The 24,089-nt window shown below is 57.5% G+C and overlaps 4 protein-coding genes across 17 annotated transcripts; 2 read left to right on the forward strand and 2 right to left on the reverse strand.

The window, feature by feature from the left end:
* The first annotated feature begins 1,776 nt into the window (after window positions 1-1,776).
* Window positions 1,777-3,961, forward strand: LOC102987040 (ADP-ribosylation factor 1). The gene is made up of 4 exons (XM_024116293.1): window positions 1,777-2,059; window positions 2,135-2,245; window positions 2,355-2,479; window positions 2,640-3,961. The coding sequence occupies exons 1-4, from the start codon at window positions 1,792-1,794 to the stop codon at window positions 2,799-2,801; spliced, it is 666 nt and encodes a 221-aa protein (XP_023972061.1). The 5' UTR covers window positions 1,777-1,791; the 3' UTR covers window positions 2,802-3,961.
* Window positions 3,962-5,247: 1,286 nt separating this feature from the next.
* C2H1orf35 (chromosome 2 C1orf35 homolog) lies at window positions 5,248-7,502 on the reverse strand. Of its 3 annotated transcripts, none has more exons than XM_007113912.3 (8): window positions 7,324-7,502; window positions 7,083-7,233; window positions 6,895-6,997; window positions 6,721-6,800; window positions 6,435-6,507; window positions 6,167-6,252; window positions 5,530-5,655; window positions 5,248-5,447 (listed from the first exon to the last, which is right to left on the reverse strand). In XM_007113912.3, the coding sequence occupies exons 1-8, from the start codon at window positions 7,415-7,417 to the stop codon at window positions 5,390-5,392; spliced, it is 771 nt and encodes a 256-aa protein (XP_007113974.1). In that variant the 5' UTR covers window positions 7,418-7,502; the 3' UTR covers window positions 5,248-5,389. The 3 variants fall into 3 exon arrangements, with proteins under 3 accessions (XP_007113974.1, XP_007113975.1, XP_028354213.1); XM_007113913.2 differs by having other exon boundaries at window positions 6,895-6,940; window positions 7,324-7,501; XM_028498412.2 differs by lacking the exons at window positions 6,721-6,800; window positions 6,895-6,997 and having other exon boundaries at window positions 7,324-7,501.
* Window positions 7,503-9,384: 1,882 nt separating this feature from the next.
* Window positions 9,385-13,421, reverse strand: MRPL55 (mitochondrial ribosomal protein L55). Of its 8 annotated transcripts, none has more exons than XM_055080293.1 (6): window positions 13,272-13,421; window positions 12,442-12,519; window positions 12,014-12,042; window positions 11,791-11,881; window positions 10,031-10,235; window positions 9,385-9,618 (listed from the first exon to the last, which is right to left on the reverse strand). In XM_055080293.1, the coding sequence occupies exons 2-6, from the start codon at window positions 12,465-12,467 to the stop codon at window positions 9,466-9,468; spliced, it is 504 nt and encodes a 167-aa protein (XP_054936268.1). In that variant the 5' UTR covers window positions 12,468-12,519; window positions 13,272-13,421; the 3' UTR covers window positions 9,385-9,465. The 8 variants fall into 8 exon arrangements, with proteins under 8 accessions (XP_054936268.1, XP_054936272.1, XP_054936274.1 ...); XM_055080297.1 differs by having other exon boundaries at window positions 12,442-12,522; window positions 13,272-13,395; XM_055080299.1 differs by lacking the exon at window positions 13,272-13,421 and adding an exon at window positions 12,850-13,050.
* An 88-nt stretch (window positions 13,422-13,509) lies between these two features.
* GUK1 (guanylate kinase 1) lies at window positions 13,510-22,704 on the forward strand. 5 transcript variants are annotated; one of them, XM_028498431.2, is made up of 9 exons: window positions 13,691-13,954; window positions 14,139-14,277; window positions 19,824-19,937; window positions 20,183-20,224; window positions 20,337-20,433; window positions 21,679-21,817; window positions 21,897-21,981; window positions 22,165-22,250; window positions 22,391-22,704. In XM_028498431.2, the coding sequence occupies exons 2-9, from the start codon at window positions 14,232-14,234 to the stop codon at window positions 22,424-22,426; spliced, it is 645 nt and encodes a 214-aa protein (XP_028354232.1). In that variant the 5' UTR covers window positions 13,691-13,954; window positions 14,139-14,231; the 3' UTR covers window positions 22,427-22,704. The 5 variants fall into 5 exon arrangements, with proteins under 5 accessions (XP_007113981.1, XP_007113983.1, XP_028354232.1 ...); XM_007113919.4 differs by lacking the exons at window positions 13,691-13,954; window positions 14,139-14,277 and adding an exon at window positions 13,510-13,666; XM_007113922.4 differs by lacking the exon at window positions 14,139-14,277.
* Window positions 22,705-24,089: the final 1,385 nt, after the last annotated feature.

Raw genomic sequence — 24,089 nt, forward strand, 5'->3', positions numbered from 1 at the left:
TGGCCCTGGTCAGCACAGAAAGAGACACAAGGACTCCTTGTATCTGCAGGTTTCTCTGGCCATTGTTGCTCCCACCAGTCTACAGCATGGGGAATATCTTTGCAAACCTCTTCAAGGGCCTTTTTGGCAAAAAAGAAATGCGCATTCTCATGGTGGGTGGTAGTCTAGTAAGTAAAATGTTCCTCTGGGTTCTGTGAGCTGCTCTAGCAAATTAGGAGGGGGTCACTGGAACCTCTGGTCAGGAGCACAGGTAACAACCTGAACTTGTGGTTGGCTTCTGAATTTGGGGGGTGGGGGTCAGTCATGGGCGACCCAGCCCTTAACCTGTGGAATCTGACACTATCTCCAAGTAGACAGTGTCAGCATTGAGTTGGAATGTAGGACACTCAGTTGGAGAATTGCTTAGTGTGGGGAAAAACACACACATTGGGGCTGGATGCAAAATTGTAATTGGTGTCAGAATTATAGATAATATTCTTTTAAAAGCACCCCAACAAATATCCTTCCTCCAGTAGTGTGGTGGCCATCAGTTGCCAGAGTATGTGAATTTGTCCAGCCCTCATGGCGCTGCCACCAGCTCCGCCGCAGGGCCCTAGGGAGCAAAGTAGGCCTGTGTCTTCAGAGGTCGGTAACTCCACAAATGAAAGGAACAGCAACTTAGAGGCAGAGTGCTCTGGCTCCTTCCAAGCCAGCGGGGTCTGCCGGAAGTCCGAAAGCAACCTCCCTCGTCAGATCAGACCCCAGACCCACCTTATGTGTTACGCAGGTCAGATACCACGATCTCTTTCAGGGACGTGGCAAATTGAGGCCCAGACAAGGAAGATGGCACGGAATGAGGCTGGGATACAAGCCCAGGTCTTTTGACACCTGGGCCAGTGCTCTGTCCTCATCTGATCTCCGCTGCCACCTGGCCTGCCCCCCTCAGGGCCTCTGTTTCCCCCTTTGCACAAAAGACAGTTCCCTGAAGGAGTGTGGGCTTCCTTTGCCCTGCCTGTCACCAGCTCCGCGATGTTGTGGCCTAGAAGAACCCGTGGCTGTCGAGAGAGGCAGAGCCACAGCCATGGCCTCTGGATCAAAATAGCGGAGTGTGGGCAAAGGCAGGGCTGAGGGGCTGCCAATCAACTTCAGCCTGGGATTCCTGGGGCCGTCCACCCCATGGGAAACTGGGAGCCAAGACCCATGGGGGTGAGTAGGGGGAGGGATGGTGGGCTCCTCCATCCCCTCCTGGCTTGAAGCTTTTCTCAGGATGGGAGAGACAGAATGAAGAAAAACATCTCTCCCCTTCTCATTTCCCTTCCTGATCCTTCCCAGGCAGGGTGGCGACAGCCTGGTCATTTGAGAAGTGGATGAAGCTTACCTGAGGGAAGGCGGTCTGGCTGTGACAGGTTTTCAATCCAGTTTTGCAGCATCGTGATCATGGTGCCCCCTTGGGGGCCGCTGGGTTTGGACATTGCTCCTTTCTCATGAAGACTGGCTGGGCAGGGCTTTCCTATCATCTCAGGTGATCTTCACAACAATCCTGGCTTAGAACATGGAGGGGCAATTGTTCCCACCCTAGTGTCACAGCTGATGGAAACGGGATGACACTCCTAGGATTCCTTGGCCGCTGAGCTAGGACCAGGGCAGGGCTCCGACCTGGCCCAGGGCTCTATCTCTGGGGTCTTTTATGGAACTTTTATTTGAAACCGCTTTTTGCCAGGTACACCAAGTGTTTTTGGGGTAAAGAAAGGTTTCTCTTTTTCACATTACGTAAGAAAAGGAAGGACATTTTCATCCTCACGTGGTCTTTGGATGGCAGTGAAACATTTTAAAACTTCTCGTAGAGCGAAACCAGCACCTGCCTCTGAGCAGCAGCTGTGCTGCGGCCGCCCAGTGTTTCTCTGGCCAGTGTTGCTCCCACGGGTCTACAGCGTGGGGCATATCTTTGCAAACCTCTTCAAGGGCCTTTTTAGCAAAAAAGAAATGAGCATTCTCATGGTGGGCCTAGATGCTGCGGGAAAGACCACCATCCTGTACAAACTGAAGCTGGGTGAAATCGTGACCACCATTCCCACTATAGGTGAGGAGGCTGGGCCTTGGGAGGCTAGGGGGTAGTGGTAGCCCTGGGGAGAGCCTCACACTGGGTCTCCTCCAGGCTTCAACGTGGAAACTGTGGAATACAAGAACATCAGCTTCACTGTGTGGGACGTGGGCGGCCAGGACAAGATCCGGCCTCTGTGGCGCCACTACTTCCAGAACACACAAGGTGAGGTTGGGCCACCCCATTACAACCCCTCAGGAGGGGGGCTGTGGCCTTTGGGAGAGTTTGGGGGTGTCCCGGGTACCTGCACTAATGCTTACTGTTCCCTATGCAGGTCTCATCTTCGTGGTTGACAGTAATGACAGAGAGCGTGTGAATGAGGCCCGAGAGGAGCTTATGAGGATGCTGGCAGAAGATGAGCTCAGGGACGCCGTTCTGCTCGTGTTTGCTAACAAACAGGTATGCATGACTGAGCCACCGTGTGTGCTGGTGGTGGGTGCGTGTTAGGCAGCCAGCCTCTCAGCAATGGAGGTCTGACGAGGGGAGGGTCACAGGTCAGGTGGAGAGGGTTCCATGCAGTTCCCTTGACCCACGCCCGCTGTGCTACCCTCCCCCCTAGGACCTCCCCAATGCCATGAATGCAGCTGAGATCACGGACAAGCTGGGTCTGCACTCTCTGCGCCACAGGAACTGGTACATTCAGGCCACCTGTGCCACCAGCGGGGACGGGCTCTATGAGGGACTGGACTGGCTGTCCAATCAGCTCCGGAACCAGAAGTGAGCTGTACTCCTCTCTCCTCCCCTCACACTCCCTCCTTCTGCCCTCGCTTTACTCTCATGTGGCAAACGTGCCCCTGTGGTGTGAGTGCCAGAAGCTGTCTCCATGGTCGGTCACAGTGTGCTTCACCATGCTGTAAATGTGCAGACGCAGCCTGCAACTGGGTTTTTATTTAATGTAAATAGTTTTTGTTTCCAATGAGGCAGTTTCTGGTACTCCTATGCAATATTACTCAGCTTTTTTTATTGTAAAAAGAAAATCAACCCACTGTTTAGTACTGAGAAGGGATTTTAGGCACACGGGTCATCCAGGAGTCGCTGTGTCAGAAAAGCCCGATGTTCCTCTTCAGGGCTTTACATCTGTGTTGAGATCCATTTTGGTGGTTGGTTTTTAACCCAAACTCAGTGCATTTTTTAAAATAGTTACAAATACAAGATAAGGAGAACACTTGAACACACAGAAGGGAGAAATGTGCCTAGTGTAGGTTCTGCAGTAATGGCCTGAGTCCAGTCCACCAGTGGTCTGTTTCCCGTTGGGAACGTGAAACGGGGCAGAACCAGCTATGATCCATTCTGCATGGTCACAATAGGGTCCCTGTGATTTGCTCTGTCTTGGGTCATCCCACATCCCATAGCGTTTGTGCTTGTATCTGTGCTTACATGGCTGCCTAGGAGATGGGCTGGAGGCTGCAGCCACCGCTCTCAGACCCCTTGGAGGAACCCCAGCCTTTTCTTGGGTCAGCATGGGCACTTTGGTTGGAACGCTCTGGTTGGAGTGGGAGCCCTGCAGTCCCCTTGCTTGCCTGCTCCGGGCTCTCTGGGGTCTCACCAGCAGGAGCGCGGGTGGTCATCCTTGAGCCCCAGCCCCTCGGAGCCCCTGTCTACGTGTGCTTTCACTCCCTCAGCCTGCAAGGGTCAGATTTGCCATCGAAAAATGATAACTTCTACTTTTTTCTTTTGTATTTTGATAAACAATGAAGAAGCTGGAGCTGTTAAACTTTATCTTGGGGAAAACCTCAGAACTGGTTTATTTGGTGTCGTGGAACCTCTTACTGCTTTCAATACACAATTAGTAATCAACTGTTTTGTATACTTGTTTTCAGTTTTCATTTCGACAAACAAGCACTGTAATTACAGCTATTAGAATAAAATCTCTTAACTATTTCATGGCTCTCCCATTTTTGGGTGCCCCTAACAGTCTGCCTCTTGGAAGCTGGGCAGGGACAGCTGCTTCCTCCTCACTTAGGGATGGCAGCATTGCTCTGACTTGCCCCGTTCCCTCTCTCTGCCCATCCCTTCCCTGCCACCCCACCCTTGTCTCCCTGCCCCCCTCCCCCACCGCTTCACTTTCCCATGGGTGGGTGTGGGTATGTCCCAGTGCCCTTGTGGTGACCACCTCATTGGTCTCATGCTGGCAGTCCAGCCCCCTGGTCCCAGTCTTGGCAATGCCTGGTTGTGAAAGGGACGGCAGGGTCACCATATGGAGTATACCCAAAAGGCTAGGGCCAGGTGGTATGTGGAGGAAACCCCCCACCCTTCCTAACATCCACCCTCTGTGGTACCCCCCAAGCCAGCCAGCTTGTCCTCTGGAGGGGCAGGAACCCCTGACCAAGCTCCATGTCACTGCCACAGTGATTGACCCATGCCTGGCTGGGTGCTTTGTGCACCTGTGCCATAGATCCCGTCCCACTTTTGCAGGGGTTGTCCCTCTGACCTGGAGCCCTTCTTGGCACCCTTGTTCCCCCAACTGGATGCAGGCATTGGCAGGCGAAGGTCCTGTCCTTTCCCCCAGAAGGCAGGCTGCCCCACCATAAATAATGATCTGCTCTAACAGGTTGAAAACCAGTGCTGAGTGCTCTGAAGACAGAATTGCCTTCAGCTCTCATTTCTTTGAAAATCAGAAGCAAAACAAGAACCTCAATAATGAATCCGGTCTGGGTTTTGTTTTTATTCCAATGTGGTTGTAAGATGTTTAGTTTTCACTTTTTCTGTGGAGGGCCAGGTTGTATGTATGCCTCCCAGCCTTGGAGATGGGGGGCGGGGGGAGGGAGCCAAGTGCTGTTGTAGCACGCAAAGGGGGTGGGGGTGAGACAGTGGTTAAGAGGTCCCTTGGTGGCCTGGGGAGACAAGAGTGGCTCCAGGTACAAGTCCAGCTCCCCATGATCTAAATGCCCAGGCTGCCCCTTCTAGCATGCTCACCTACCTGCAGCTGAGCACTCTGGCCCCTCTGCCCTCCCTGCTGGCCACACACGACCCAGGGATCTTGGTACACCTGAAGTTGATGCAGGGGACCAGGCCAACATGGGACCCCAGGATGCTGACCACCAAAAGGACAGTACCCCTCCCAATGGGCTTGCAGGTAGTCTTGCTGGAACGCAAGAGATTTACCATTTTCACACATCACTTTCTATTGTGACACATGACAACAACCTTCCCTTTAGTATGAGCCACTTTCCACTTAAAATAAGTTTATTTAAGTACAAAGAATGAGTCAACACAAAGAAGAATAGAAGTAGCCACACTTGGCCACAACTAAGCCTCTTTGGGGACCTGGGGTGACCCCCACAGGCCAGCCCTCCAGGTCCCTGGGCCTCAGTCGCAGTCATGCCTGCGCTTCCTCTTGCAGCAAGGCGAGGAGTCTGAGTCATGCCTAAGGGAGACCAGGGGACACCTGGTGTGAGGGCCCCTGCCTGCCCAGCACTCCGTCTCCATCCCCAGGCAGCTGCACCTACTGGATGGGAGCAGGGGGCTGTGAGGAATCCGGTCCCCTCCCGTGCTCCTTTTCTTTCCTCCTCTTCTCTTTCTTGTGCCTCTTCTTCTTTTTCTTCTCTTTCCTGCTCTTCCTGTGGCTTTCAGGGCTGCAAAGGGTGATAAAGAGCGCCAGGAGCCTCTGGGGTTTTGGGGGTCTAGCCGGGGGTGGGGCCACCACAGTAGCTACTGACCATGTGTAGTCATTTCAACCTCAAATCACTAAAGGAAACTCCTCAGTACCATGTGTTGCCAGTGGCTACCATGGTGGGCATCACAAGACACATTCCAACCACGGCAGAAAGGTCTGTAGGGCAGCACCTGACAATCTCATGGTTCCTTCCAGCCCTCCCATTGGGATGCCCCTGCACTCTTGGAGCCGGGTGGTGACCCCCTCCTGTGCTCCCCAGACCCTCACACAAGTGGCCCATGTCTGAGCATCCTCCTCCAGGGCCCCTGACCCTGCTGGGGGTTGGTAGGCAGTCATGAGACCGCCCCAGGGCTCAGGATCTCCAGAGACTCCTCAAAAGAAAAAAGGGGCTGGAGCTGGGGAGTTCACTGACTGGAGAAGCAGCCAGCATGCTGAGAAAACAGTGACTTCTGTGCCCTTGGAGGCCTTACCCCGGCTCCACCTTCTCCTCTGACCGAGGCTTCTTTTTGGCTGAGGCCGGGGAGGTCCCTGTCCGACTGCTCTCCACGCGGTGGTGCTGCCAAGAAAAGCCACTCAGGGGGTGTGCGGGGCGCGCCCCTACCGACCGGCGAGAACCAGCCAGAAGCTGGGAGGGTATCCCCAAGGAGAGACGGCCTGCCCCATGGCCCTCAACAGGAAGAGGCACTCAGACCGCCCCCCACCCCACCATGGGAAACCAGGATGTTTGGGGTTAGTTACCGTAAACACTGAAAGCCCCAGCTTAGCAGCCTCTTTGTCTTCCCGGGACAGCGCCACTCGCCCTGCAGAGCCACTGCGGGGACGTGGGTGAGATCCCCCCATGGTGAGATACACCCCCCCACACATACCCACGGCGAGGACCGCCCCCCATCCCCAGGCCTCCCTAGAGAAGTGGTGCGCCCAGACGACCCGTGCTAGCGTCCACCTGGGCGGCTGACAGTGCGGAGCCCCGAGGAGCCACGCCCTTGCGATTTCTGGGGCCCCCAAGGACCCTCCGGCCCCGCACCTGGAGCTCCCCAGGCCCAGGAGCCGGTCCACTCCCTTCTCGGGGTCGCCTCCTTCCCGCTTACAGACTTCGACAAAGTCCTGTTGGGGTGGGGGGAGTGCAAGTGCTCACCGCAGCGCGGGGTCAGCCCCCTCCCAATCCCGCCCCCGCACTCCAGGAGGGCCCACCTCTCACCTCCTTGCTCAGGCCGGTGGGCTGCTTCCTTACGTTCTTGTAGCCTCTGCGGGGGCCGCGCGTGAGCTTCAGGGAGCTGCGGACCTCGCCTCGGCCCCTGCCCCTGCCGCGCCCCCACCAGGAGGTAAACCAACACCCTCCCCGCCCCCCCACCCCCACCCCGGCCCAAGCTCTCAAGGCGCACTCACAGCGCTGCCATGAGCGCCTCCTGCTCCGCCTGCCTCACAGCCGCCAGCTCCTGCTCCCGGCTCAGACCCGCGCTGTGCGCCCGGCCCTTGGCGTACCAGGTGAGGTCACGGCCCTTCTGCCAGCGGCCCACCGGGGCCATCAGCGAGTTGCCTGCAGGGAACGGAACGCCGAGTGCTCGGCACGGCCCGAGGGTCGGCGCGCCCCCAGCCCGCGAGCCCCCGGTCCCTGCGCCCCGCTCACCCAGGTAGTTCTCCCTCTGCTTATCAGTCTTCACATCCTCCCAGCTGAACTGGTCCTGCCCGCCGCGCACGCCGCCCCGGCTGGAGCCGAACATGGTAATAAGCAGTCCTCAACCTCCCGACTTCCCGGTACCCAGGCCCCACAGGTCCCCGCTCACACTCACGCGTCGCACGCGGTGACGTCACGCCCGCGCCAAACCCGTGCGCTTGCGCTCTGTTCCCCGCTCAACTCCCGAAGGTGTCCCGCCCTGGCGCGCCTGTGCCTAAGTGCCGGCCCCCGAGCGCCTGCGCACTGCCGCGGCCCCAGCGGTGGCACTGGCAAAGGTGCGGAGGCTGGACCCGGGCACCCCAGTGACAGGACAGCCGTTATTAGAAGTCACATTATGTGAGTGACGCTCCAGAGTCACTGTTCCCATTGTGTGCCGTGTTCCCTTGGCTGTGCCGGCAGAGGGGCAGGCGCTGGAGAGACGTCTGCAAACCTGCACTAAGTTTCCCGGCTATAGCTGCTTGAGGTTTCTATCAGGTAGCAGGCTGCCCCAGAGACAGGGAGCCGCCAAGGTCAGGTCGCGCCTGCACCGCTCGTCCTCCGCCCTCGGGGGTACCGGCTGTGTCCGTTCCCAAGGAAGCATTCAAGCACACCTCATCGCGTTCGTTCCCCAGACAGCGCAGAGAACGCCTCAGTCACCCACAAAGTGTTGGCAGATGCTTCTCATTCGGCACCGTTTCGGTCATTGCTGCTGTCAAGTGATGGCTCAGTATCCGACGTAAATTGAGCTAGTTGTAGGGCAAGCGCGTTCCGTTTATACCACAGCGAACCAGACCAGATTCAGTGATAACGGTGCTAGTGAGTGGAGGGGTGCCACTCTATTAGCCGACCCCTGCTGAATTGAAACCGTAGGGTGAAATGTTCTCTGAGGAATTTACAACAAGGTGTCAAGAGTGTTATTCTGTACGCCCTTTGTATTAGTCTTTTCACAAGACACTGCCCTCCTGCAGGTTACTCAGTGAGTTCCCCTGATGGGCTGGCAGGGAATTGAGAAGAGGCCTTTCACCTGGCCTTCCTCTGAACCTGCTTTCTCGGGGAATCCCTCACTTGCCTGACAGCTGCCGGGGGCATCCTTGAGCAAGCCAGGTTGGCAGGGCCTGGAGTGGACAGCTGCCGTGGGGGCAGGGGGGTGGTGGGTGGGGAGTGCAGCTGTACAGTGCAGGGCAGTGCAGTGGATGTCCCCGTGCAGCTGTACAGTGCTGGTGTGGTGAGTGGACCAGAAGGGGTTGGCCTTCTGATCTAGAGATAAGGTACAGGGTTCATCTCCCACAGGCTGCTGGCTCCTGCCTCCCAGGTCATGAACAGAATGCCGTCCCCACCATCTACTATATGACAGTGCTCTACAACTGGCCCTCAGGTTTATGAAAAGGAGCCTGACAACCAAGGACCTAATGAAAAGCAGCCCCAGGCCTGGGCCGGGTCAGCTGCCTTAAAAAGGCTGGGAATTGCTCCCTTGGGTCTTGCAGGAAGGCTGCCAGGGTAAAATCAACCCCTGGAGCAGAAAGGCAGCAGTCAACTGGAAGGCCTAGCAGATTGTAGCTACAATGCACTGCAGACCTCAGTGGCGTTAACAAAGGGGAGCAGCCAGTCCCTTTGGGCCCTTTGATGGGGAGCACCTTCCCACTGCGTGCTGGGTAGGGCTGAGGGAGCCCTGGTGAGGGGTAGGGCAGGCCAGCTGTAGGCTAGGTGCAGATGTCCTTGGATCCCAGACACCCTGCTCCTCCCACCTACTCTTGGTGGCCACTGTGCTCCCCCAGGAGAGTCCCTGGTGCCCTGAGGCTGAAGGCAGCGCTAGAACCAAGGGGGCTCCAGGACCCAGAGGGGCAGGTACAGCAGTGGCCAGGCTTCCCTGCAGTAGGAAGAGCACCCATGACCTCGGTACTGTTGAAGGATCACATGCCCTTTGGACCTCATCCTAAAACCACAACTGACCTGATTCTAAGCCCTCCATTCAGCTCAGTTGTAGAGACCCTCCAGGCTAGGGCACATGAAAAGGAAGGACAAGATGGACACAGCTTCGTGAACACATGATTTAAAAACACATGCCCCTCCCTGCTCCATAGTATCCCCCTCGGTCAGAGCAGCTTCCAGGCACCATCACTTTTTGGTCCAAAACTGCTTGTACTGCTCCACATCAAAGTCGTCACCAAGCTCTGGCTCCTCCTCCTCCTTCTCTTTGACCTGGGCCTCTCGTTTCCGGAACCGTGCACGCCTCTCCTCTGGGGACAGAGAGTCCAGGTCCACGGGCATCTGCGGGGAGGAAGGGATGTGTACATGGCTCAGGTGGAGGGTACCAGGATGTTCTCCAGGGTCTCCACTTCACCTTGTTATCATCTACCACACAGTTTAGGTCTTATGTGTTCTGTTGGGTTTTCTCTCCCTTTGAAGCTTTTATTTTTTTAAAAACTTTTTCTGCTTGTTTTCCCAAGATGTGATATTTTTTCAAACACACAGCTCACTATTGCTTTCTAATCTTGGTGTGTGGAGTGAGCTCCGGGTCACCCTCCACCCTCTCCTCAAACAATTCTGACCCATGACTCGCCCTCCCTCCCCAGTCCAGCGATGGTGGGTTCTGACCCCATGAACCCCTGGAGAAGCAGTTACTACAGGCTAAGTCCTCCAAGACCTGCACCGCAGGGGAGTGTCGGGGAAGGAAGCTTACTGTGAGCATCCGTCGAGGCTCCCGGTAGCGGATGTGGATGGTGGAACCATCCTGCTTGACCAGGAGCACAGGGTAGAGGCGTGCGTAGGTCTGCCGGTGCACTCGAGTGAGTGAGGCTCTGTTGCAATCAGCCCGCCGGGAGGACATATACACTTGGCGGCGGCTCTCAAGGGCAGCCCCTGTCACCACACGCTGCCAGAGCAGGCTGCAGACACACACGTGCTGGTCAGCGGTTGGTGCCAGGACCAGAGTGGCCACGCAGCCCAGCTCCTATGGCGGCACACAGCAACCCGCACCAGGGCAGGATGTGGTCAGAGTAGCTCCACCCCACATCCAGAAAGAGGCTGCAGGGGTGAGCCCACAAGGCTCTCAGATGGGTGAGGACAGAGTCCACAGCCAGGACCCTGGTGGGTGTCTCTGGTGAGGCCTGGCCCCATGGCTAGGGTGCTGGACTACAGCATTGAGTGGGAAGCTGACTTCCAGGGGACTGCAAACCTGGTGCTGTGGACTGACCATTTGAGGCCATCCCACGCCCCCTTCCCCATTCACACATTGAAGCCCTAACCCCCCCATGAGATGGTGTCAGGAGGTGGGCCCTTTGGGTGGTGATTTGGATTAGATGAGGTGGTGAGGGTAGGGTCCCCCCAGTAGGATTGGTGCCCTTATAAGAGGAAGAGACCAGAGAGCTAACTCTCTCCTCCATATGAGGACACTGCAAGAAGGCAGCCATCTCTGCACCAGGAAGAGAGACTTAACCAGAACCCTGCTGGCACCCCAATCTCAGATTTCCAGCTTTCAGAAGCTGCCTGGTCTGTGGTGTTCTGCTAGGTCAGCCCAAGCAGACCGAGACACCTGGTCCACTTGGCTTCTGAGTGTGGTGGGCGCTCAGCACTCCCGCACACAGCAGAGCACATGCTCCAAGGTGACAGGAAAGGACTAGGTACTCTTCATGCCCCACTCTACCCAGCCACGTGACCCCACATTTGTCTCACCCGCTCGGGACCTCGATTTCCCTGTCCCAGCCTTTCCCTGTGACTCCCCACCCCAAAGTCCCTTCCAGGCTGGCTTTCATGCAAACTTGAATTGAGAGCCCCAGGCTGTGCCTCAGTCCATCTGTTTCCTCACAGGTTTGAGGAAGAATGCATGCAAACAAGTGCCAGAATTTCCTGGAATTGTCGGGTACTCTGGAAGTGACCTTCTTCTCCTGGCATTCTTTTAAACACTCACGGTGGACAGGCATCCTGCACACTCACCATGTGCCTTTTCCCAACTCCCTCACTGCATGGGCAGTCACATCAATGCAAACCTTCCCAACAGCCTCCCACCTGGTCCCCATTTCAATTCCAAGTAAGTTCCCCTGCTTTGCAGGTAGTGATTCTAAAAACCTGATATTCACATCACTTCAGTAGCTCCCACCAAACTTTCAGGACTTCTCTCTCCACAAAGCAGCCAGCATGAGCACATGGGCCATGCACAGCCACAGTATGGCAGCTTCTGCTTTGGTTGTGGTTCCCACCACCTCCTGCACTCCCCAGCTGACACCTCAGGCTGAGGGCCCATCTCCTCCACTAGTCTGATGGCCTGGGGCAAGAATTGCATCTTATTTGCTATCAAGTCCCAGACCCTCCCTAGCTAAGTGCTCGTAAATTTTGGCAAAATGAATCCAGTCCCTGCCTCCAGAAGTGCAAGACTGGAGAAAGGAGGTGGTGGGTAAACTCCAGCACCAGAGGAATCTGCAGTCAGTTGGGCAGGGCCTGTACCTAAGCAGCACCAGGGAGCCCAGGACACAGCCACTCTGGAGAACCTGGGGTTGGTGACTCAGGAGGCTTCTGGAAGGGGCTGGAGTCAACCCTTGAGGGGAAAGAATGGATGTTTTCCCACCAAACAGCAGTTGCAGTTGCAGTTCCAACATGAACCTTCTCCAGCATGAGGGCCCTCCTGGGAACGCTGCAGCCCAAGTCCCTTCTCCATCTTCATACTAACCCAGAGCTTCAGGTGCCGCATCCCTCTCCCTAAATTCCACAGAAACAATTCAAAACCTGCATTCATTTTCTCCTCCATCAATACTTCTCACTTGGGGGAGACCAGGGAGTGAGAGGAACATGCAGACGGGGAGGCAGTTCTGGTGGTAAGAGAAGGAAGGCCATGATCTTCTCCATGGCTAGCCCGCAGGCTCTGAATAGGACAGTGACCACCATCACATCTGTTTGGTGCCAGGTACTCAAAAGTCACTTCCATTCCTCCTTCAACACTGTTAAGGTGTCCACACATATGTACCTGTGTGTATTCTCCAGATAAACACACTGGCTCTGGAGGTTTTCCTGAGGCAGCAGAGCCTAAGGCTCTTGAGTTGGCATTCTTTGGGTGGCCCCATTACAGCAGTCCCAAGAAGCCTGGAAGTCCATGCTTACCCAAGCAGTCTGCCCTTGGCCACCATTCCTCCTGCAGCACGTGAAGGCCCAGGGTCAGTCACTGGCCCAGTGTGTGACCTGCTAGGCAAAGAAATGAGAGATCTTTTTAAAAGGCAGGCTTTTCCACCTAACTGATACTCACCAAATCCCAGCCAGGAACAAAGCGTTCTCCGAGACATTACCAGGTCAGTGCCAGTCTTGCCCAGTAACCTATCAGGCTTCCAGCCCTGACCTGGCATTAGAATCACCTGTGGAACGTTTTTGACCCGGAGATGCCCCAGTCCTACTCCCCAAAACTCTGACTTAGTACGTCTGCAGCAGGGCCCGGGACCATTCTGGTGGGTTGCTGAGTCAGGGAAGCCACTCTGAGGATGGAATGCAACGTAAACGGAGAAGACTAGCTCATACCTTGTTTTCCAAGGTCATTGCATTCTCACAAAATCCAGCGAGGTAAAGATTACAAAAGGGCAGCCGCGGCTTACTAAACCTTGAGTCCCAGGGAAACTGAGGTCTCCGCGGTGACAAACCAGTTGTTTCAAATGTCGAAGGCCTGATGTATCAGACATTCAGACCCCAGAAAAAGAGCCCTCCCGGCCGAGATGATAAGGTTTGCCTCGCTATCCCCTCTCAGGGCAGGGCATCTGCAGGCTTCCTTCCGCCTTAGGACGTGACTCAGCAAGAAAACGAAATGCTGTAAACCTCCCAAGCGATACCCGCCCATTCTCTCGCCCTCGAGGGCGGCTTGCGGCGGGGCCCGGACCCTCCCTTGGGGGAAGCCCTCCAAGCCCGCGCAACGTGGCGCCTTTCCGGCACCAACTTGCCACCCTCACCGCCTCCGGAGCGGCCTCGACGACCAGCGGCCAGGCCGCCACTGGCCAATCGGGTGCCGGACTGGCCAGAACCCAATCCACAATCACTGTAAACGCAGCTCTCAGTCCTCCTGCGGCACCGCCACAACGTCATCCGGCGGGCGCAGCGTCGTGCGGCGCTGACATACAGCCTTGAAAGGCGGGGCGAGGCCGGCGCAGCTCCGACCAGCTAGCCCGCTGGCTGAGGCGGGTCCGGCGCCGCGCTGAAGTGCTTCTATGAGGGGAGGAGAGAGGCCGGGCCGGCGCGGCGCTGCTCTGTGACGTACGTCCCCGCGGGCGGTGGCGGCGGCCCTTCATGCTGCGGCGCCCGCTGGCCGGGCTGGCGGCGGCCGCCCTGGGCCGGGCCCCCTCGGACGGTGAGTGGCGCCCCTCGCAGGGGGGCGGAGGTCCGGGCGCGCGCAGGCCTCGGGAGGGCCTTCCTGGGGAGTCCGGCCCCGGGCTCGCGTGTCGCTGTCTGAATCCGCGGAGGATAGGCGGGGACCGCCGTTGCTTGCGTGCGAGGGGCCGCCAGAGCCCGTGCTGAGCGCCGGTGTCGTGGACCTGCCTGAGGGATTCGTGGGGCTGTGCTCGTGAATTCTGTCATCCCGCCAGCCGCCGAAATTGCCCTCGTCGGTCCTCAGTGGTTTCCAGAGTTCGGTCTCGGGGTAAGCAAAGCGGGGTAGACAAGGAGAGGGTAGTGCGTCTTCTCATGGAGGCAAATTCAGGGAGGCTTTTCTTCGCTTTGAAGTTGTATCCCGTGTGTCTGTGTTTTAGAATTGCTTTTGGTAGTTACTATTTTACTTCGACAAATTAAAAGCTGGTTCCCCTGTGTCGGTCCTCAAAATGTAGGAGGAAATTCTCCTGGCACGGGAAGCTCCAAACAGCTGCAGCTCCCCTGCAGCTTGAGGACTTCATGCTGGATGCCATTGTGGACCCCGCAGGATGCGGAGGGGCAGAGAGGGGAAGCAGCCTGACACCCCTCTCGAAGGTGGGCCACACAGCAGAGCCGAAAATCCTGCGAGATCAGGGTTTTGAAGGACCTTAGGTTGCCCCTGGTATGGCAGAGTCGCAGAAGTCCCGATTAGCTCACCCGGTCTGTAGAAATATGTAGTCTACCCCGAGCTCAAGAGGAGCAGCACAGATAACAGTTGGGAAACCCTCCCGGTGGTCCAGCTTTGGTGCTATGTTTGGTTCCCAAGTATTGCAAACGCAGGGGCGTCCTAGGTGGGCGGAGCTGACTGCTCCAAGGACTCGCAGCCAAGAGGGCCCCTGGGACTGCTGCAGGTTCCTGGCCTGCCCCACAGCCCAGCGCTGCTGGACATTGCAGATATGGGTACTCCACGCAGGAGCAGGTTGTTGGTGGCAGGCCTTCCTGACTCGTGGGCATGGTAGTTGAGGTTCAGCTTCCCTCAGGACAAGACACCTCAAGTCTGGGTTGCTGGAGCTGTCCATCTGCTGATTTTAGACGTTCTTTTGGGAGCAGTGAGAGGGAGAGAGTCTCCACCCAGATGCTGGTTTAAGGAGGAGCAGTGAGGTGTGCCGCCTCACGTGCTGTCAGTGTCTTTTGATAGGAGTGGAGGAGGTGGAAGCTCAGGTGATGATTGGCCAGTGTGGGATGAGGCCCACGGGGACAGGAGGAGGGAGGCCAAGATGTGCTTCTCATGGTCAGCCTTGCACGAGTCCCCTGTGAGTGCCCTTTGGCAGCATGCCTGGCCAAATGTGGACTTTTCTGGACTTTTCTGTCACTCTTTCACTTCCCAGACCATGACTTGTGAGGGACGCAGGAAAACCTTCACCTTCAGCACCAGGAGGGATGCGGGGTGGGTGTGGCTTCCTGTCTTATCACTGACAAGCTGAATTTCCTGCCACGTGAGTCCCCACTCTGCCCTCTTCTTGTAAGAATTCCACACACTTGCCTGCACACACCAGGCCAGCTTGTGATCTGGGTTGGTGCCACACCTGTGATAGGTGTAGTTTGCCTGGGCTTTTCTTTAGATTCTGAGAACACGTTGATCCAGCCCTTGACCTTTGTCTGGAACTGGTAAGATCAGCAGTTTATTTGAGTAGCAGATTCTGCAAGTTCTGAAGTTGTACATTTTTCTTCAGCCACACCCAAACTTTTTTTTTTAAACACTTGAACTGTTGATCTCCATCTTTTGCATCACATTTAGCATAGCCCAAGAAACACGTTCAGAGGATTTGAGGAAGAGCAAGAAGGAAGGTATTATGATGTGGTTGGGGGTGGAAGGAAGTGACCCCAGTCCTCAAGGAGAAAAGGGGAAGCACAGAGGGTGAGCTGCTGGGGCACTGGTATGGAGGCAGGTGCCCTTCAGTCGGGCTCTGACCCCTGGCTGAACCTGTGTACCAGGCCTCTGTTCCCCCTGGGTCCTTCTCTGATCCTGTGCGTGCTGGGCCTTGATTTCCCCTGGTCCCTGGCTGAGCCTGCATGTTCCAGGCTTTGGTTTTCCCTGGTCCCTGGCTGAGCCTGGGTGTGCTTGGCCTTTGTTCCCCTCTCTGTGAGAGTGAACCCTGCCCCAACCAGAAGGGCTTGGGCTTTTTCTTGCTCCATGATTTGTATGTCCTGGACCCCTTTCCCTTTCATGCCCCCTCTGCCTTCCCTTAGGGCTAGAACTGAGGATCTCATGTGGGACTGAATCGCGGTTCTTCTCCTTGATGGAAAGAGATCCAGATGCAGCTGCGTAGTGCCATGACAGGCCTGAGTCCTCCATAGTGTGGCTTCTTGCCAACACTTTTGAAGGACAAGCTTCCTCTCAGGGAAGGCATGGTCTCACCCCACTGCCGGGAGAGGAAGTGAGAAGAAAATTGCTGGCTGCATTGTGGCTCTCCCACTTCAAGTCAGGTTCTTGAAGGTTAAGTGGTTTCTTAAGGTCATTGGGCCAGGACATGTCCCACACACGGAGCACCTGAGGCCAAGGCCAGGGTAGTTCTCCTGTCCCACACAGCCTGTTTGGGGGATGGGGCATGACCAGCTATCCTAACCCAGATCAACTCATGTCTTGTGGCTTGTGTTTTGCAAGAGGGCTGGTGGGGTTTGACTTTCCCTTCTCTGTATCCTCAGAGGGTTGCACCTTGTCTTAGTGTCTCATGGGGAGGGAAGTGGGGTGGTGGCCATGCCCAGCCCTTGGGACAGGGCAGGAAGGCAGGTGGAAGCAGGAAGGAAAGCAGGAAATGCTTCTCGAGGCAAGCCTTCCAGTGCTGCCTGAGGAGCTCCTTGTGAGGAGTTCCAGCAGAGAGCATTCCAGAATGCACAGGCTTGCACCAGCGACTCCTACAGAAATTGCATCCCTGATCCTTATTGCTGTCCTTGTGAAATTTCCAGTTTCTTGCCAGGAAGCTGGGGTTCGGAATTGTGGAATAGCCAAGGAATAGAGAATACAGAGCATTCCTAACTGCCAATCAGTTCTACCAGCTGCTGGGGCCAAAATCAGGCGCAGGGGTATCTGGCACACTTGATCACTGGGACTGAGAGGCCCTGAGGTCTGTCCCACACTGAGTGTGCTCCTGTCAAAGGTGGCTTTAGTGAGCACTCTATCACCATGATCACTGGGTGGAGCCCAGTGCCCAGCGACTCCCCAAGTGCCTTCTGCAGGGCTAGGCCACTCCGACGTGGTCACTGTGGTTCGGGCCCTTGTGCTAAGAGGAGGTGACCTCAGGGAAGAGCTCCACAAGAGGAAGGACTCTGGATCCCACCCACCTCAGGCAGTGGGTGCCCCCTCCCCTTGTCATCAGTATCGTAACCTTTGAAGGAGGGCACGATGGCTGGCCAGCACTGGGAAGGCCTGGGGCCTGGACTTGAGGGGCAGGTTGGGGCTCAGGAGGATACCCTGTGAGGAGTGGGCTGGCAGGGTAGGGTGATGATTCGGACCCAGGCAGGGAGTGAACTTTGCAGCCATCAGCCGATCCCCATGCATGCATACATACCTGCTGCTTACTGCCAGTGGTTGTTGGGCTGGGGATGAGAGGTCTCAGTGGGATGCAGGTGCCGTGCTCATGCACAGGGTAGAAAGCCAGATAGAAACCAGTGTTTTTAGGTAAGATGATGAGTAAGACTTGTGCACAGCATGCTCCTTGAGGGTTTCAGGCGCTGGGACTTCCATGTGTAGTGTTTGGTCCTGATTGAAGACATGTCTTCCCTATGTAGGTTTGCAGTGTCCAGATGTTAGAGCTTATGACCACAACATCTGGCCATAATTGCAGGCATGGGGAACAGGGCAGGAACTGCCAGGGAAACATGTTAGGGGCCTGTGTGCTGGCCTGGAGGCACAGGGCATGTCAAGACCATGTAGCTTCTGGGTGTTGCTGGCAGGTTTACAGTTGGGGGCTGTGGGATGTGAGGGCGGGGCGCCTGTTCAAGTTGGACACACGGCAAAGGAGCATAGTGTTCCTGAGGGGCTTCTTCATAGATAGGCAGGATGGGTCCTCCCCTCCCTGGAGGTGGATACCCCAAGTTGGGTCCAGAAGGCACCAGCTGCATCCACTGAGTTGAGGGTTTGTTGCTGTGAGCAAGGCCCAGGTAGGCTTTCTGGTCCATCTCTTGTGAGCATTGCCACGTGTCCACTTGATGTTGTCCCCACCCTGGAGAAACTCACATTCCTGTGGCGCCTACATGCTGCCAGGTCCTGGGAAGACCTACGCTGCTGAACAACCACAGCCGCTCTGCTTGCAAGGTGGGGAGGCAGTGTGTGTGCTGTGGTGACTCGGCACAGTCCAGAGGCCAGGCAGTGTGGTGGCAGACCCCAGCCTCCATAGCCTTCCTCTTTCCAGGGTTCCTCTAGGAGCAGCAACCTTGCTCGGCGACTGACTGGCCCCCAATATCTCCTCTGTCCTCCTATGCCCCTCCACCCCGACATAGCTCTACCCACAACCCTGGTCACTCACTCTCTAGAAGTCAGGACAGACCCAGGGGTGTGGGCTGGGTTGCCCTCAGGACGGACGTTCATTCTGCAAAGGAAGGAACTTTGTGAAGGCCAACAGTGAGCCAGAGATGAGACCTTCCCATGCACCAGTCCTTAGGGTAGGGAGGGTGCTGCGCTCTACTGGGCAGCAACAGCAGTGGGCTTGGAGTCAGACACACACACGTGTGGGCATTTGCATGGTGGCAGTTTGTCTGGGTGGGAAAGTCAAGACACCAGAAAGGAGTTGAGAGTCCAGTGGGACTGTTGCTAGATAAAAACGGCGTACTATTTTAATAGGAAACTTGGAAGAGACAAAGGAACTAAGAACTGGTCACTTAGAAGTGACAGATAATTGATGAGCTCCTCTGGGTCCATTTCTTCTATCTCTTTTCAGCAGGGGAGCGTATCTGTTTCCCGACTCCTTCTCCAGGGTGTTTGCATATGGCATGATGGTCCCAGAATAGCTAGCTGTGCTTTAGCCAGATTACCCAGGTTGGCCTCCTTGCAGATTAGGAAAGCAGTGCCCACCTGGGGCCCTGCTGGAGAGCTGCCCTGGGCTAGATGACTGGGTGTCCCCGAGCAGATTGGCCTGTCCCTCCTGGGCCTCGTCGCTGGTCTGCTGGCCACTAACTGCTCCTCCACACCTTACCAGGCACCCCACAGACAGAGCCCTGAGGGGGTAGGCCAGCTCACCACACGCCCTCCCAGAGTCTCCCTTCGGGGAAACACATAGTCTCCCAGCCCCCTAGCTCAGTGCCTGCCTCGATTCCTGTCTTCTGAGGCTCCCGACGCACCTGACCTTCTTCAGCCCATCTTGCTCACGTGGCTGGGTGGGCAAGTGCACATCTCTAGGGTGAGGATCAGCCTTTGCCCTCTGCTGAGCAGGTGGTGCTGGCTGCCCTGGGAGAGATTTAGTGCTTAGAGGGTGGGGAGCAGGCAAGGATTACCACTCTCCTCAGCTCATCCCGAGCAGCCCCAAGGTGAGCTCGGAGGCTGCACCCCACGCAGAAGGTAGGTCCTGTATGAGGGGTGCTGGGGTGATCCGATGGGCACAGAGCAGGCTAAGCTGATGCTTCCAGAGCTCCCCCACTATTCCTGCCCTCGGCGTTTTCACCTGTGGCAGGTGTCTGAGCCCTGTGCTATGAGCTAGGAGGGTGGCACCCATTGCTCTCCTGCTGGCTTCATGAGACCCAAGTGTCAGAGAGGGGAGTCAGGAAGCTGTGGTCGTTTGGGGTCAGCCCCTTGCGTTTCAGTGTAAGTTCCCAGAACAGGGCTTGGGTTCCACTGACCTTGATCAAGGGCACCTCTGGGGTGTGGTGCCAGGAGACACAGGAATTGGGACCCGGACATGGCCCTCCCAGGAGCTCCTTGAGGGTGGGATAGGAGTGGACAGCTGGGGAGGCCACACATTTGTGGTCAGTGCATGTATTACCAGGTAGCACACTCAAAGGGAGGCATAGCCAGGGTTTGAGCATGGCTCTGAGTGACTGCCCACAGCTCTGCCCAATTTCTGGGGTGAATTCACTTGGGGCAGAGGTGGGGGCACTGCAGCCACCTCGCCCACTTCCATAGGGAGCAAGTCCCTGCTGATATTTGCCTCCCCCGTCCCCCGCTACAGGGATGTCAGGACCAAGGCCCGTTGTCGTGAGCGGACCCTCAGGGGCTGGGAAGAGCACCCTACTGAAGAGACTCCTGCAGGAACACGGCAGCATCTTCGGCTTCAGCGTGTCCCGTGAGGCCCCAGGGGAGGTGGGGGAGGGTCTCAAGGAAGCTGGGGGCGGGGAACCCTGCTGACATGCCCTGAAGTCCCCCATACTCCCACACGGTGGGGCGGAAGCCCTGACACTGCTGACCCTAACCTGGAGCCTCCTCTCCCACACCCCCAGATGGGCTGAGCCAGGCCCTGTGGGCAAGGCCCTGGGGATGGGATGCCTGGGGCTCCAGGTGTCCCAAGTCAGTCACTGGTACTGTTCCTAGACACCACAAGGGACCCGAGGCCAGGAGAGGAGAACGGCAAAGGTGAGCTCGGCCAGCTGGCCTCAGTGCTCGAGCACAGGACTGGAGCAGCCCTCCATTTGTCAGAGTGATGCATGAGGCCTCAGTCTCCCCATCAGCTCCTCCTCCTTTGCAGATTACTACTTTGTGACCAGGGAGGTGATGCAGCGGGACATTGCCGCCGGAGACTTCATCGAGCATGCTGAGTTCTCAGGGAACTTGTATGGGACCAGGTGGGCCATGCTTGGGGCCTTCCCTTTCTCCAGTTCTCTCAGGAACCTAGAGTGGGCAGCCCAGGCAGGGGTATCTCTCTGTGGGCCCTGGGCAGGGGATCTCCCCTTGGCTGGGTCCCAGGTTGGGGGTTTCTTTCTATGGGTCATCTGGGCAGTTGGGGCAAGGGACCCAGCCCCCCAGGGGTCAAGATGCAGCCACAGTCAGGGCTCTCTAGGCCATTCCCTCCTGGCCCAGCCCCACTTGTGTCTACCTGGCCAGGCTGCTCTGAGAACAGTGGGCCACACAAGGGGCTGGTATGCAGTGAGGACTTGGAGGACCTGGGTCTCACAGGTCGGCAGGTTGCACTGTGCCCCACCCCCACCTCCAACCCCTGGGGTAGCCTGAGAGGGTCCCTGGCACAACAGCCGCTGCCCCTCCCAACAACGAACCAGAACGGGGTCTTTCTGGCTCCTCGCACCTGGCTTGCAAGGCCTGGAAGCAGTGCCTTGACACAGGCAGGCAGGGCCAGGCATGCCTCTGTGCATAGCCTGTCCCTGAGCCACCTAGCTGGGTGAGGCAGGGACCCCACAGGACCCAGCATACTCTGCCCCAGCTGCAGATGGGAAGAGTGGTGGGCTGCCAAGTGGGGTCATTTGGCCACTGTTGGGACACACAATGCCCGCTGAGGGGCAGTCCCCCCAGTGGATGAGGAGCACATGGTACGTGGTGACCCTAGGGTGAGGCGCCAAGGCCTACAAAGGGTGGCCAGGGGATGAGGAAGCGCAAGGGCGTGCTGTGTAGTGCGATGGGGGCCATAGCCAGGGCATCCCTCTCCAAGCAGGGCCCCAGCATGCAGGATATGGGAGGTGGTCGCCATAGCTAGCCTGAGGGCACGATCCAGGGGGTGATGCCAGAAGCTTCTGGAGGCATGATTGGTGGGTGGGACTGATTGGGGTGATGGAGTGGTGTGGGGCCTGGGAGCAGGTGCCAGGAGAAGGAGAGGCCCTGGGCTAGGGTCTGAAGGTGCCCCTCCCTACCGCCACATCAGACCAGCAGAGGGCCCCCTCGTGCAAGGGTTGCTCAGGGAATACTTCCAGAAAGAGGGAACAGATGCCACAGTTAGGGTGGGCCCCTGTGGGCACCCCCAGAGAGGCCCAGAGCAAGGGATGGGCAGTGATGGTCCCACTGAGGCTCTTCGAGGCCATGGGGGCTGCTAGGGCCTCAGGAGCCCACAGCTGAGCAGGCCCCCTCCTATCATCCCCCAGCAAAGCAGCTGTGCGGGCCGTGCAGGCCATGAACCGCATCTGCGTGCTGGATGTGGACCTGCAGGGCGTGCGCAACATCAAGAAGACCGACCTGCGGCCCATCTACGTCTTTGTGCAGCCACCCTCACTGGATATTCTGGTGGGGACTGAGGGAGGAGGGCGGTGCGGGGGGGAAACCCTGGAGGCTCTGACCTTCTGACTTTCATACTTTGTCTCAGGAGCAGCGGCTGCGCCAACGGAACACAGAGACAGAGGAGAGCCTGGCTAAGCGTCTGGCTGCTGCCCGGGCTGACATGGAGAGCAGTAAGTGTGGGCACCTATCACTTCGTGTCCCTGGACCCTCTCCAACCCCCACAGTAGAACAGTCCCATCCAGCAAGGGGCAGAGGAGGGCTGGAGCCATCACCCAGCGCTGTGGTCCACGTGAAGGGTCCCCGGACCCCCCCTCTGTCACCAGAGCCTTCACTGACCCTGCCCCCACCCTCAGGCAAGGAGCCCGGCCTGTTTGACCTGATCATCGTCAACGACAGTCTGGACAAGGCCTACTGGGCCCTGAAGGAGGCGCTCTCCGAGGTGGGCTGGGGGTGGAGGTGGGGCCTCAGACCTCTGTCTGGCAAACGGGGAAAACAGGCTGGGACAGGTGATATGGCGGCCCCAGGCCCTGGGCGAGACCCTCTTCCTTTTCCCAGCCTCTCTTCCTTTCTCCCCGGCAGGAAATAAAGAAGGCTCAAGCAACTGATCACTCCTGAGGAGGTCCCCCGGCTATAACTCCTCAGGTGGGGCCTAGGGCCTGGCACCCACCCGCAGCGGGCCAGGGTCTCCGTGGTGGCTCTGCTCACCTCAGCCAGCACGCAGGGTTTGGGGTGCTGCCTATCTTCCCTCACTCCCCCACCGTGACTGGAGGACTTTTCTCTCACCCCCTCTCCCCATGTCCATTTCTAGGCTTCCTCCCCACCCTGCCCTATCAACCCCCCTCCCATGGAAGCTGGGCCAACATCCAAATAAAGAACTGCTGGGTTAGAGTGTCCTTGAGCCCTTGGATCATGGCCCTGGGTGGGTGGGGCCACAGTACACCACTCCAGACCCACCCCCCCCACCACCCTGCTCTTGGCACCCACACCCTAACTGGCCAGCCCCTGGAGGTCCTTGGGCAGCAGCAGCCATCTGACATCTGCTGCTCTGGGCTGCCGGCCCCCAAAGAGGGCTGCTCCTGAGCTGCTGCATGCTACTTGCCCAGGGCTCCCACCAGGTGGATGCAGGGCCTCATCCCCCACTGTCTCTTTGAGTTGCCATTGAGGCTGGGGTCAGAAGGTCCTGGGGGCTCATCCTGCATGAACCATTCCTCCTGGTCCCTGAGCTGGGCTGATGGTAGCAGAGGGACAGGCATTGCATACTGAAGAGGGACTGAGACTACAGAGGATGGACCTCTGCATCTGGGGGCCTTGTGCATGGCCCACTGGGGGTCTGGCCGGCCCTAATGTTCCTGGAGAGGCCAGCCCAGGGAAGACACCTTGGGGCCTCTGTTAGGGTTCCAGGCTCTGTGGAGTCTCAGAAGATACCTCCAAAAGCTGCCCATCTCAAGTCGGGGCAGCTGAGTTGTACTAGGCACAGGAGGCACTCGCCTGAGCCCTGGTCCATGCCCAGGCCATGCTCCTACGGTGGAACCCAGACAGATGGTGGATGCAGACCTGGAGGAGGCAGGGAGCCCAGGCAGAAATAGAAAGGCTGGGCTCCATCCAAAAGCCCAGATGCACAACGGAGGGCAGGCAAGAGCTGGGCCTGGACACTGGACGGTGGGCAGAGGGGCGCTGGGCAGCCCCTAGGCCTGGGGGCAAGTGAGGTGGGGCTGGGCTGCCTCCTGACCTACTGTACAGCCTGGGAGAGACTGCTTCCCTCTCTGGGACCCGTCCAGCCCCAGGCACAATCAGGGATTCAGACCCCGAGCCTCAGGGGGAACAATGGAGCCCTTGAAGGCCCTCCCCCCACATTGTGCTTGGTGGTGAGAGGTGGCCCTGGGTCGGGCCCTGGACTTAGCCGGGTGCACACCCTCAGGAGGGCTGGTGTCCAGCCGGCCAGCAGGTGGAAGGGCTCAGAAGGACTTCTTTCCTGGCCTGGAAAAGGTAGGGTACCACCAGGGGACCAGGTTTGGGGTACCCTTTGGGGCTGAGCAGCACCCTCTTCACTCTGGGCCCAAGGTCTCAGGGGCCTGGACTCAACTGTCTTGGAACAGCCAACCCCAGGAGATAACGGGTGCTGAGCCTGGTTGGGTGACCCTCCATTCTGGGGGTCTGTCCATCTCAGGCCCACTGCCCTCACAGGGCCATCAGTCTGGGTGGTGATTCAGCTGCAGTAAGACTCAAGGGTAGGAGGAGGTCGAGGCAGAAGTCTGCCCCTCCCCCTCCCCCAGAAGCT

Source organism: Physeter macrocephalus, chromosome 2 (assembly GCF_002837175.3).
Source record: "Physeter macrocephalus isolate SW-GA chromosome 2, ASM283717v5, whole genome shotgun sequence".
Classification (NCBI taxonomy): Eukaryota; Metazoa; Chordata; class Mammalia; order Artiodactyla; family Physeteridae; genus Physeter; species Physeter macrocephalus.